Below are 14,317 nucleotides of genomic sequence, written 5' to 3'. Positions count from 1 at the left end.
CTTTTACATCTCTTGCATTCAGCTAAAATCAGTCATAAATGTAATATAGTTATAAATGAATCTGGAAATTGATAAGATCTTTACTGGGAGTGGCTGAAAAGGGGACGGGAGGGCTACCCAGAGAAGGGAGAGTCCTGGGCAACCTAGCTTACTGGCCAGTGACCCACGATGAACCAAGATACCTATTAGGGTTGAGGCAAGATGAGGGGAAGATACAGTACATTTATTCACGCTGGGCCTGGAGGATAAAACCCACGCAGGTGCCATAAAGCACAGCATAGAAATTGAAAGGTGAATTAGAGATTTGCAGACGGAGTAAAACCGGTGAAGCAGATGAAGCGCGTGCCATCACTCACCACGATGAAGGTGCAATTGAAGTTAAGGCACTGGCCACAGCCTTTTGCCACCATATACCATTCACCAATGCTGCTGTGGTTCACTGCCGCAAATGCAAAAAGCAAGATGTTGACCAGCAGGTAGCAGCACATGAAGAGCAGCTTGCGGCTGTTATTGTGCCAGTAGGCTGGAGTCAGGTAACGGGGGGGTTTTCTTGTGTAGTTCTCCGCAATCGGTGGTTTTAACCAGTTGGCAGCGCTAAAGGAAATTGAACATATCACCAAGTTAGCTTCTGTTAGAACATACTCACTGGAGATATCCTCAAGGGTATTATTAATCAGCCATAATCATCATTGCATTCAATATCTCACATAGGGTTCTGCTAATCCCATTTATATCGCTGATCCCTCTACTTATCCCACTGCCAACTTATTTTTGCCTTTTTTTTAATTCATTTTTTAGGATGCAAGTTACGAGGAACCTGCATATATTACCCAATATTAAACGGAGAACCAGCCCAAATAGTAGAAAATAATCAACAATAAAATTGAAAGTAGTCCCTTTAATATCACTGGTTTGAGAGAGTGGTCACAAGGCACAGAAACAGGCCCTTCAGCCCAACTACTCCATGTCGACCAGTGGTGTGCAGTGGGGATGGAAGGATGTGTCTCCTTGTCCCCAAGCATTCAGAACAATGCGTGAGTAAGTAGTGCCACCGACCAGAGCTCCAAATTGGCTGTGCTGGCATCATTTCAGCACTGCAGACTGATCATGGTCGGCCCATATTTACAATGGGTATCAACTCACCCAGACTAATCCCCACGAATATCCCACTAGTGGTAAATCACTCAACAAATATGAATCCTTCCTCTAGAAACTAACACACACTTCTGTTGCTGGTCCACAACACATGTGCTTTGAACCACAAAATGCCTGCAGTACCAAATACAGAATTGATACCTTGTCTGCTCTTTAAATAGTTATTTTAATGTTAGGCGTGACACACAGGCTATCTGATTTGAAAATCAGTTTTTAAATGTTTGCATTTAAAGCTTCACAATTTCAGGATCAAATATCAGTTTGGCCTGTCCCACTTGGGCGTCATTTGCGGGTAATTTACGCGACATCATTTACGCGTCACGGCGCACGACGCACGCATTGTGATGCACGTGATGCGCGCATAGTGCACATTACGCGCGCATGCATCATGTGCACGTCACGATGCCATCTGCGTGACGCGCAAATGACGCCCAATTGGGACAGGCCCTTAACTCTACACGGCTCCACATTAACCAACAAGAAGTCTCTGTTTACATTTAAGAGTGCAGGCCCTTACTGTCAAAGATATTTAAATATAATTAACTTGCAAAGTCAAACATAGCCTCTGGTTTACACTTAATTAATCAACCTATAGCAGAAGGCAATTAGAGATTGTGTATTCAAGGAGCAGCATGAAGCAAATTGCAATCAATCCTTCCTCCTTCCTGGTTTAATATGATGGTGAGGTTGGAGCACGATTCTGGTGGGACTGAGAGTGGATGCAATGAATTTACCACAAAAGGACAGAGTCAGTCGGGAAGGTAGCTAGCGCAGCGGAACAGTTGCTGCTTTACAGCGCCAGAGACCCAGGTTCGATCCTGACTACAGCTTCTGTCTGTAAGGAGCTTGTACGTTCTCCCCGTGACCTGCGTGGGTTTTTCTCCGGGGTCTCCGGTTTCCTCCCGCATTCCAAAAACATACAGGTTTGTAGGCTAATTGGCTTGGTAAAATTATAAATTGTCCCTCGTGTGTGTAGGATAGCGTTAGTGTGCGGGAATCGCTGCTCAGCGTAGACTCGGTGGGCCGATGGGCCTGTTTCCATGGTGTATGTCCCGACTGAACTAAAGGATCTGAGATGCAAGCCCAGTGCAGAGACAGGGATTCTACACGGAACTGTCACTTCCCAACTCAGGAGAGGAATCATTGATCAGTATTCCCGTGTCTGTGACCCTATGTGGGAATGATCTGGGGATTGCTGCGTGACTTTGGGATATATAAGGAAACTGGAGAAAACCTACACAATCACTGGAGAATGTGCAGACTCCATAAGCCAAAACTGGAAGTCATGATTAAACCCGGGTTGCTGGAGTGGTGAGATTGTTGCACTACCTGTAGCTTCACTACACTGATCATAATGCAATTGAAAAAAATGGTGCTCAGTATCCACAAACAAATGTCACCAGGATAGATCATCATCTGCCTCTTACTATTTGTGGGAAAATCTGAACCCTGTGTTAGTCACAGTGTGGGTTTCCATATTTCCTTATGACAAAGGGTACTATTTTGGTGTATTGAGTCTTAGCCAACTGAGTGAGCAATCCCACTCCTCACTAGTTTTCCCCATCACAAATTCTCTTCACATTGGCATCAACTCTCTCTCCCCAACTACACATTGAAGGAAATTTACAACTGCCAATTAATCTGCAAACTTTGGGATTTGGGAGGAAACTGGAGCACGCTAGTTAAATTCAGACGGTCACAGGGAGAACGTGCAAACCTCACGCCAAAAGCACCCGAGGTCAGGATTATCCCCAGGTCAGGGGTTCAGGCGTTCAATGGCTCTTTATTTTCACGTATGCACATCACCGTAAAATTCTTTTGCACAACCACAAATGCACAGTTGCCATATTTTGGCGCCATTTGCAAAGGAAAAGAAACAGTCAAAAGTCCAAACTCCTGTCCACATGTTTGAAGTACAGGGCACCCCCTATCCATGTAAGCCCAGGTGAGCCCCAGGATGCTAAAGGCCTGCCGTTAGGGGTTGGATGTAAGTTTAAGTTTCTTCCTTTCTCCCCAATAATGAACAAAACATCAAGCTAAACCAATCAACTTGATCTGTTGCTTTTATCAAATGTATCAAGTGAAATGAAAAATGTTGTTCCAGTCAATGTTGCCACAGCCAAGAGCGGGCTAAGAACTGGATTTGGTTCAAACTGATTACCTGATTGTTAAGTTGTCCATTACTTCTGGAAAGTTTTCTAGCTCCTCCTTAAGCTCCTCAAAGGTAATGGTGCCACTGTTGTCTTTATCAGCAGATTCAAAGAGCGCCAGAGTGAGGTCATCCAACTTCTCCTCCGGCAACGATATGGCACTTTCCCGCAAGCAGGATTTGAGGACCGTGCGCAGCTCATCAGGGTCAATGGAGCCGCTGCCTGTGGTTAGATTCAATGTCAACAATGGTAAACTGTGGCTATCTTCATTAGAACAGAGAGTTACAGCATGGTTTAACATGGATGGTAACAAAGAGAGACCAAAGGGTTCAATTGCTGTCAGGCGTTATCTAGAGAAAATAATCTTCCTTATTTTCAAATCCTTCGACGGCCTCCAACTTGTGTCTTATTTGTGAGCTCCTCCAGCCTCCAAGGGCATGCCGCACCTCCAATTAGAGTCAACAGGCTCTTCAGCCCAACATGCCGACCAAGAAGCCCCATCTACACCAGTCCCACCTGCCAGCGTTTGGCCCATGTTCCTCTAAACCTTCCCTCTCCGTGTACCTGTCCAATCCTCGCAATCACATTCCAGAAATAACTTTGCTGCACTTCTGACTATTGTGACAAAATATTCCTGGGCCCTTAGATCGGAAACTATTTCTCCAAATCTTTCCTTAAAAACTTATTGTTCCGATTATGTGATCAAAAAGGAACTGCAGATGCTGGAAAATCGAAGGTAGACAAAAATGCTGGAGAAACTCAGCGAGTGCGGCAGCATCTATGGAGCGAAGGAAATAGGCAACGTTTCGGGCCGAAACGTTGCCTATATCCTTCGCTCCATAGGTGCTGCCGCACCCGCTGAGTTTCTCCAGCATTTTTGTCTACCTGTTCCGATTAAGTGTTTGTTGCAACAACTCTTTGGATAGTTCAGTGTCACATTTCAATTGATTCCACTTCTGTGCATTCACTACAAATTGTAAATGATTTAGAACAGAAAAGCAGAAGGGAATGCACTATTGGAGGTTCTGATCAAAGCCGAAATCATGCCAATATTGAGGAATATATTACATACAAGAGTTATAAAAAGATAGAGAAGAAGGGAGGCGTATGAGATGAAGACTGCTGTTAGTAGAGGAATTGCTGGGTCAAATGATGTGCTGTAACCTTGTACTTTCCACATGATTTTAGAAAAAAACAAGTAAGATTATGGGGTGAAATTCATCTTTATTCATCAGCATCCAAGGTGAGTGTAGCAATTGGCAGCTGATGATATGTCTGATGTAGGGTCGGCATGGTGGTGCAGCAGTAGAGTTGCTGCCTTAGAACACCAGAGAACCAGGTTCGATCCTGACTATGGATACTGTCTGTACAGAGTTTGTACGTTCTCCCCGTGACCTGCATGGGTTTTCTCCAAGATCTTCAGTTTCCCCCCACACTCCAAAGACGTACCGGTTTGTAGGTTAATTGACTTGGTATCAATGTAAATTGTCCCTAGTATGTGTAGGGTAGTGTTAATATGCAGGGATTGCTGATCGGTACAGACTTGGTGGGCTGAAGGGCCTGTTTCCGAGCTATATCTCTAAACAAAACTACCCCTGAGCATTCTACCCTTTGAAGGTGACAAAGGTGAGTGTGTGGAGGTCAGCTGATCAGTGTGTATTCACATATCTAGTGCTGACATTCAAAGACTAATTTAACCCTCTAATTTTGCAAAGATGGGGGTATTGAGCCTTTGCCATCTGAGGGAGCAATCTCACTCCCTGCAACAGATTCTCTCCAAATTGGCATCAACTCTGTTGAGACGAAAGAGATCTTTAGTTTCCTCAAATCTTCATTTTGGTAGGTCCTGTCCAAAGGCCAATCCCCAACTCAATACCTTTGTGTCTGGAGCAGTATTGGCCACAGCCGTGAACATACACATTGACCGAGCATTGGCAACATTCTGGCCTAAAGAATTCCAAAAATTCCAAATATCTCCAAATGAAGATATTTGTCCTCATAGCTGTCCTAAGTGGCCAATCTATGAAGTGTGTTTCCAGTTCTCAACTCTCCAGATACAGGAATTAATCTTCCACGTTTACCCTGATAATCCACCTCAATGAGATCACCTCTCATTATTCGATAAAGTAGAGGACAACGTTTCTTCAGTCCTGAGTGTGGCATTAGAATAATGATTATAATGCATGTGCCATAAAACGCGATTCACTTTTATCAAAAGACACAGGAGCAGAATTATGCCATTCAGCCCATCAGGTCTGCTCCACAAGGGTACGTCATGAAGTAAAGATTATTACCATCGACATCATAGACTTGGAAGAGGAAGCGTAGCTTGTCTGTTTCACTCCCATGCGTAAGGAGATTTAGAGCCTTCAGCAATTCATCCAGGCTTATGCTGCCACTCCCATCAGAGTCAAACAGAGCAAAAAACCTTTCTGCGAAGAAGGACTGGCAAAATAGAGAAAGAAACAAAAAGAAAATCAAGCCTTTCTGGAATCAATAGCTCAAATCCCAGCCCATCCTGCAATCACAGTAAAGTCTCAACATGTTGTTGTTGTTCATTTATTCTAGACCCTATCTCCTCATTACAATTTTATTTCAGGTAACATGTGTTTCTTTGGACAGAGTTCACTTGGTTCAAGTGTTCACTGGTTTGTGAATAGGGAAATTCAATTTCTCTTTCTGACTTCGGGACCTTAAGGGACAGAAGTTTAGGGGTAATATGAGGGGGAACTCTTTACGCAGAGAGTGGTAGCAGTGTGGAATGAGCTCCCAGTGGAAGTGGTGGAGGCAGGTTCATTGGTATCATTTAAAAATAAATTGGATAGGCAAATGGATGAGAAGGGAATGGAGGGTTATGGTATGAGTGCAGGCAGGTGGGACTAAGAGGAAAAAAATTTGTTCGGCACGGACTTGTAGGGCCGAGATGGCCTGTTTCCGTGCTGTAATTGTTATATGGTTATATGGTTATATTGCTGTTCATTTATTCTAGACCCTATCTCCTCATTACAATTTTATTTCAGGTAACATGTGTTTCTTTATCCAATCACTTAGTTCTGTGTTCACTGGTTTGTGACACTTGGGAAACATTTCTCTTTCTGTTGTCGGGACCTTCATAGCACATGCATCAGGTCTTTGAAAGGACTATTTAATTAGATTATGTAGATTGGCTATTGCATGTTAGATAGTTAGAATGCATAGGAATTATAACCTCGCCTAATGGTAACATTTATACTGTAAGAACTCGCCGACTCTCTGCCAGAAGCAGCAGTAGTGAGAACGTGTGGTGTACTGCTTAGATGATGGAGACCTGAACAATAAAGATGCTTGTGCTTCACCCTGTGTGAGACTATGGTATTTACATGTGTGAGATTAAGCTCTTTACAGATTCTTTCACCTCTTCATTGTCCAAAGCATTCTAAACGCTTACATTTCAATTTCTTAACCATGTTCCTTTTTCAGGTTATCTTTTAATCTGCCTCCAGTAACCTTTTCAGGAATGGTATTACTGGCCTTAACAATGACGATAGCTGGTCAGAACTTTCCTGGCCCGAACAACATTTTCCATTAAAAAGGCATTCTCGTGTTTCGCTCTGGTTCTTGAGTTTGAAACATTACCCTTTGTATAGTGGATTTTAAGTGTTAGGAAACAGATTGAAGTCGAAGCTTCAGTGCAAAATTTGAACTTGCAATGGAAGATTTGAAAAGAGTGCAGGGGAAAGGGAACAAGAAGGAGAGTAAGAATTGGAATCTCCAGCAAGAACACAGAAGCATTGTTGATGACGAGATAATGATTATCCTGGCTGCGATCAGTGGGCTTAGGACTTCAACAGGAAAGAAGATTTATTTTGCTTATTGGACTATCTAAGAGGAATTCAACTGGTGTATTAAACATTGTAACAATGCCTATTGGTCAGATGCCTGTGGGCCAGATGTGTCCTAACCTTCAACACAAAGTGCTGGAGTAACTCAGCGAGTCAGGCAGCATCTCTGGAGAAAAAGGATGGGTGACGTTTCAGATCATAACCCTTCCTGATCTTTATTGGTTTGATATGATGATCTATCAATACAAACTTCAGCAGTTTTACCCTGATGCACTGTCAAAATAACCAGGAAGGTTCAGCTCCGACCAAGTCCAGATCATGTGGCAGAGTTGAATGGGGATAGGGGGTAGGATAGGAGGCACGTTAGAATTGAGTATGTAAGGGGTTGGGTCTTGTTTAGCTCAATGTGTAAGTGGGTTGGGGGCAGGTTGTAGCAGGAAGTTGATAGTCAAGTTTGGGTGGGGTGGGGGGGGGGGGCATGGATAGGGCTAGTGATTGTAAAGGCAGAAGGGATCTTATTAGGGAGGGTGATGGCTCTATGTGAAGTTTAAGGGGGTTAGGCTACAGATAGGCAAATGTGAGGGGAAGCCAAGCAAAGGTTCTGCTGGCAGATGGATGTGCTGATGGTGGGAAGGGGAGGTTTGTCCAAATGAGAGCCGTCAATACGGGTCAGTACCTATCCAAGAGTTGTTGGTACCCAATGCTGGAGTTGTCAACCTGCGGTTCCCACAGGTAGGGGCTCTCTAGTTATATCAAAGCAGATTGGAAAGATTTTATATCAATTATATTATATTATATTATTTATATTTATATTATAATAACATCTGCATGAGTGGCCACCCTGTCTGTGATCCAAAATCATAATGGCGGCATTCAAATGTTTCGAATTCAGATGCCACTATATATCTCTGTGACACTCAACACTTGAACATAAAGGAGAGTCCACATTTTACCTTTGCGCTTATTTTTGTTTAAGTAAAACCACACAGCACATAAAAATATGGCGTGTGGCAACTTGATTGCCCGCCTACAGTGGTTGTTCACAGGAAAGATATTGCACCTATTCCAGTTTAACTCCAACACGCTGCGATGACTGAGGCACGAAATATCAGCGGATGTGAAATACTCTCTTAGGGCGCGAATTAATGCTTGCCTCTTTCACTTTGAGAGCTGTCTTGAATTCTTCCAAATCAATCTCCTTATCCTCGCCGGCGATATTTTCGAACTGTTTAGTTACCCACTCCAACCATTTGGCATCATCATCCATGCTGATAGTGCTGTAACAGGCAAAACATGATTCCACAACGGATCAATACATGGAAATAGCAAATGTCAATAGTCAATAGTCAATAGTCTATTTAATTGTCATTTGGACCCCTGGAGGTCCAAATGAAATGCCGTTTCTGCAGCCATACATTACACACAAATAGACCCCATACACAACATAATTACATTTTACATAAACATCCATCACATAGCTGTGATGGAAGGCCAAAAAAACTTATCTCTCCACTGCACTCTCCCCCCCCCCGATGTCAGAGTCAAAGCCAAAGCCCCCGGCTGGCGATGGCGATTGTCCCGCGGCCATTTAAGCCACGCCGGGTGGTGCGAGGTCGCACACCGGGTCTTGGTGTTGGAGCCCCCGGTGTGCGCTCGCAGAGTCCCCCGGCCATTCCAAGCCGCGCGGGGCAGTGGTGTTAGGCCCCGCTCCAGGAGCTCTTCAACCCCGCAACTCGGGCGGGAGAAGTCGCCGTTGCAGGAGCCCCGAAAAGCGGTCTCCCTCCAGGGATCCGCGGGCTCCCGGTGCCGCCGTCCACAGACCCGCAGTAGCAGCCTGCCGCATCAGCAGCAGCAGCGGCATCGGCAGCAGCAGCAGCAGCAGCAGCAGCAGCAGCAGCAGCAGCAGCAGCAGCGGGCAGCGCTCCTCCACCGCTCCACCCGCTCCGGTCTCGGCCAGCTCCACGACGGCGACGGTGAGTCGGCACCAGAGTCCCCGGCTTCTTCCTGTTGGAGGCCGCTCCTCGTTGCGGCCCCAACGACACCTGAGACCCGACGAGAAAAGGGTCGGGTCTCCAGTGCAGGGAGAGATTCAAAAGTTTCCCCCCCCCTCCACCCCCACCCCCCCCCCCCCACACACACACACCCCAACATAAAATAACAAAAACTACATAAAAACACAGGAAAAAATAATAAAAACGCGGACAGGCTCAGAGGCCGCTCCCATACATTACACCATTACACTGCTGACCATACATTGAGATGTTGGAAATAACATCTCAGTCCCTCCAACCTTTCTCTCCAAAGTTACCAATCAACCTCACAAAAGGTTTACTTATCCTTTGAAGCCTTCAATACATTTTTTTGAAAGTCCGAGAGATATTGATTATAAACGTTTCTCTCTATTTACTTATTATTCCCAACTTGCATCCTGCTGCATTTAGACCTATGTCTATTGTCTATTTTAGACTTGCATTTAGACCATGTCTATTGACCTGTTGTCATAACAAACAATGAGAAAAGTATAATTTTGACAGATGTCATTTTAACTTCATCAAGTTATCGGGGAAGTAATATCTGTAACAGTACTTGCAACTTTATGCTCCAAACCTTCAAGGAAACATTGATGCTTTAAGAAATACACAGATACAAATGGGGAATCTAACCACATGGAATCTCAGGTAAACACCTCCCAAAAAATATTAATTGATCTCTTTTAATGCTGAGAAGCTGACTATATATTTACAACACATATTAAGGAAGATTTTTACTTATTTTTGCAGAATATTATAAATGTGCATAAAACTCAGATACACCTTCAAAGAGACAAGCCACATAGATTCTTATTTATTGAATCTAGCAAAATCTTCAAGTACTCTATTTTGAACTGGCTACATTAATGATATATTCTCTGTCTTCTAAAGATATGTTTTACTTTGAATGCTTTGTTGAAATGCTCCAAATCCATCCCCTTGTCCTCACCAGGATTAATTCCAAAATGCTTCCAGCATTTCTTCCTTCTACTTCATCTAATTTCATGCTTGGCTCCCAAAAAATGGTTTCATTGATGAAACGTGAAGACAGTGATCTAAAACATTACAATAGTGTAATGCAAAGACAATAATTTAATTAAAGACAGAAGACTGTGATTATAACATAAGCATCTCATTTGAAAAGATGATAACTAATTACGAATAAAGTCATTTCACTGGTGCTTTGCATTGATTTTTGATTTTATATTTAGTTAATTGGTAAAATTCATGTAATTATCTATTTAAGGTCATATATATACATGGGCAATGGGGAGAAATAAGATTATGACATTTAGTAAAACTAACTCCAAACACAACTCTTCATGGTGAATTCTAAGTTCAATGGAGGCTCAAATGTCTGTATTTAAGTTTTAGTTGCATTTAATATTTAGTTGTATTCAATTGTTGAAGTTCCCATGTATTAGGAGGTTTGTGGACATGGATTACTTTAATAAGATTCGAGCATAATGGTGAACAAAGGGGTGGCAGGAGCATGAGAACATAATCTCCTTCTGTGCAGACCTACTGTCTGTGAAACAGGTTAGAATACTCCAACATGAGAAAACAGAAACAGGATTACGGAAGAAACAAGGAACTGCAGATACTGGTTTACCGAAGAAAGACACAAAATACTGGAACTCAGTGGGTCAGGAAGCATCCTTTGAGAACATGGATAGGTGACGTTTCGGTTCGGGTCTGAAGAAGGAACACCTTCAGAAACATCACCTATTCATGTTCTCTCCAGAGATGCTGCCTAACCCGCAGAGTTACTCCAGCATTTTGTGTCTTTCGCAGGAGCAGGATTGCATTACTTAGCCCCTCAAACCTGCCCTGCTATTCACTGTGGCCATGGCCTCACCTGCTCTTCTGTACCAGTTCCCTGTAGACCTCAATGTCCTAATCTTTCCAATAATTATTTGATTCCATTTTAAATAATCCCAACGATCAAGTCTCCATAATAACAGGATGCTAGAAATTTACTTCTACAAGAAGTTGCTCTAATGCACCCCAACTTTTTAACAATGTCCCCTCATTCAATTTGCCTCCGCCTCCACCACCACCACCCCAGCCCCCCCATCACCTTCTGTGAAAAAATAAAAGTCAAAACATAAACGATTACAGATGCGGCCAGACTTGTGGAATATTTCCAACACTTTCTGTTATTATATGAAATGCAATGCAACCCGCAGATCTCCATTCGAGATTCTCTCTGTAGTGCATCATCTCTCTCATGCTCCCTTATATATTTGAAGATTACCAGTTATAGGTTTCGAGTCAGGGTGTTATATTTAGTTAGGGAAAACAAAAAAATGCTGGAGCAACTCAGCAGGTCAGGCAGCATCCGTGGAGCCAAGATAAGACATCCTGAAGCCAAGGAAAGATTGAATCTGGATGCAACAGTTCGATATTAAAGAGGTTTTCAGTTGGAGGGAATGAAAGAAAATGCCTGCGAAGGAGTGGCAGTCAAGAGGGATGCGGACAGATATTTGCTAAGGAAAGGTATGTGTTCCTGCTTGGGATATCCATCGCTCTCCTTCACCTTGCCCACCCTCAATGACATCTGCTCTCCTTCTTGTTCTTACTGAATTCCATTTGGAATATTTTGGAGGACCAAGAAACCAAGAAACCAAGAACTATTGATTGAAACTCACTTCCATGTTTACTTCGCCAATGTCACCAGCTCAGAGTATCTGGCTCTCCCCTTCTTCCAACCCTACCTAGTCTGGTGCATGTGGGACTCCAGAGCCATCTCAATGCAATCAAAAGGTATCGTGAGAGAAATAGAGGAGAAGCAAGGATCTTCTTCATCCCTCTTCTACTACAGCTGCTGACCACTTGGGGTCAAATGCACCCAGGAACTTTCCCGAGTCTCGATCAGTTGACTATCCCTGGGGTCAGTGAGCATTGGCAGGCAGCCCCACTTTGTAAGCCTTCACAGCCAGCACTCATAAATGTCCTCTGAATTAGCCCAGCAAGACATTGGTTTCTGAGGCAATTAGACGGGCAACAAAAACAGGCGGGTGACCCCCCCACAACCTGAAAAATGAATGAACAAAACACTTTAAATAGAACTGGATTAAAAGCTATATTTGCATGCCACAGTTCCATCTTTATTTATCAGCTATCAGGAACACCTGGGCAGCGAGCTTTAATTAAGTGTGCTTATTTGTTCCTTCGTGGAAAAAGGTGATGTGTGATTACAATTAGTCGTCATTGCTATTGAGATGTCAGAACCAGCAAGCAGGATGTCAAACGATTTCACGCCTTTCATCTTAGCATTCAATTAAAATCCTAAATAAACACCCTCTCACTCTGTCAACCTCACAGTTACTTTAGAATCACCGGGTGGCGCCCGCAATGGCCGCCTCGCCAACAGTCTGTCTCGCCCCTTCCTTCCTTCGTTGTTGTTGTTTAGTATGTGTTAAATGTATATTTTAGTGTTCTTTAGCTTGTTTTATGTGAGAACAGGATAGGTGACATTTGGGATTCTGACCCTTCTTCAGACTGATATTGATTAGATTTGAGGAGAGAGTAGTTGTGAAGAGGCACTATATTCACTTATTTATTTACCGCAGAGGTCAACCTTATTTGGGAGGACCCACGGATGTTTCCGAAACAGATGTCCTTTCTTTAGATACCCCTGCCATCAGTATATCAGTATGCATTGGAGTGTTCTCTCACTGTATAAACTATCAAAGCTGAGAGCTATTGAAATCCAAGATAACCAGATGTCTGGACTACAGATGAATGAATGGTTATGGGGAACAGGCAGGAAAGTGGAGTTGAGACCAAGCTCAGATCAACCGCGACCTTATTGAATGGAGAGCAGACTTGAGGCTGCCAGGACCAAATGACACTTTTAATCAATAAAAAGCATTGTTTCAAGTTAAACTTTATTTTAAATTTGTGAGCCGAGCCCTCCTATTGCCTCTGATCTTGTGACCTTCTATTTAGTTGGGCAGCTGGAGAAGAGTCAGGAGTGGGAGGACTGCCTGACATGATTTACTTTTCAAACATAAACTGGGCGCAATAGAAATGATAAACAGGAAGATAAGCCATGAGAGGATGCCTGATACAAACCAACTGCTTTATTTCATCGGTCACATTCTCCAGGAAAAATAAACTATTGTCAATGTGTTATGCTGTCAATCAAAAAAAACTTAGATACAAATCCTTTAAACCAAGCAGCAGTTTGAAGTGAATATCCCACAGCTTTATAAGCTCGTAATATATGGTGGTTCTTCTTAGATAATGTATGGGTCGATGTCTTTTGAAGCAGATGATTTGTCCCACGTTCTACATTTTGGAATAGACTCATTGGCAAGAGATAAGGATTTGATTTCTGATTACTGTATTTCCGTACAGAAACTTAATCATGACGACATAGATAAGGTGAATTGCCCTGGGCAATAATATTTTCCCAGGATAGGGGAGTCTTAAATGAGAGGGTAGAGGTTCCTGAGCGAGGGAAGATTTAAACAGAAGCCGAGTGGTAACGTTTTGTTGTTGGCCAAGAATTAGGCAATGGGATAAACGCATTTTTGACTGACATGAACATTATAATTTTCCTAAGTTCATAAGTGATAGGAGAAGAATTAGGCCATTCGGACCATCAAGTCTACTCCGCCATTCAATCATGGCTGATCAATCTCTCCCTCCTAACCCCATTCTCCTGCCTTCTTCTCACACCCATGCTAATCAAGAATCTGTCAATCTCTGCCTTAAAAATATCCACTGATGGCCTCCGCAGCCTTCTGTGGCAATGAATTCCACAGATTCACCACCCTGTGACTAAAGAAATTCATCCTCATCTTCCTAAAGGAACATCCTATAATTCTGAGGCTATGACCTCTGGTCCAAAACTCTCCGACTAGTGGAAACTTATTCTGTGTTCAATGATTCTAGGCGTACTCCACTATAATTTTGTATTTTCAGCTGCCGCAGTAATTTGCTTTCTAGATGTTGAGATTTTTTCCATGTGTGTTGCAGGAACAGAGTAACAAATGTAAAAAGAGTAGCTAATAAATCCAAAAATAAATTTAGGAGAAACATCTATAACCAGAAAATAGTTAAAATGTGGAACTCGTGGACGGGGGGAGTGACTGAGATGAACAGCATGGATATATGTTCATGCAGCAGAGATGAGAAAGAAACTGAATGA

At 43.1% G+C, this 14,317-nt stretch overlaps 1 protein-coding gene across 1 annotated transcript in view; it reads right to left on the bottom strand.

The window, feature by feature from the left end:
- nox5 (NADPH oxidase, EF-hand calcium binding domain 5) overlaps nt 1-11,905 on the bottom strand; it is a 52,912-nt gene extending 41,007 nt beyond the window's left edge. Inside the window, exons 1-5 of the mRNA XM_055660967.1 lie at nt 11,874-11,905; nt 8,280-8,403; nt 5,600-5,750; nt 3,317-3,527; nt 357-594 (exon numbers count right to left, since the gene is read on the bottom strand). Coding sequence (XP_055516942.1) covers nt 357-594; nt 3,317-3,527; nt 5,600-5,750; nt 8,280-8,403; nt 11,874-11,905 — 756 coding nt within the window. The remainder of the gene's footprint in view (nt 1-356; nt 595-3,316; nt 3,528-5,599; nt 5,751-8,279; nt 8,404-11,873) is intronic.
- Nucleotides 11,906-14,317: the final 2,412 nt, after the last annotated feature.

This window comes from Leucoraja erinacea, chromosome 33, assembly GCF_028641065.1.
Source record: "Leucoraja erinacea ecotype New England chromosome 33, Leri_hhj_1, whole genome shotgun sequence".
NCBI lineage: Eukaryota > Metazoa > Chordata > Chondrichthyes > Rajiformes > Rajidae > Leucoraja > Leucoraja erinaceus.
This window is presented reverse-complemented; position numbering and strand designations above follow the sequence as displayed.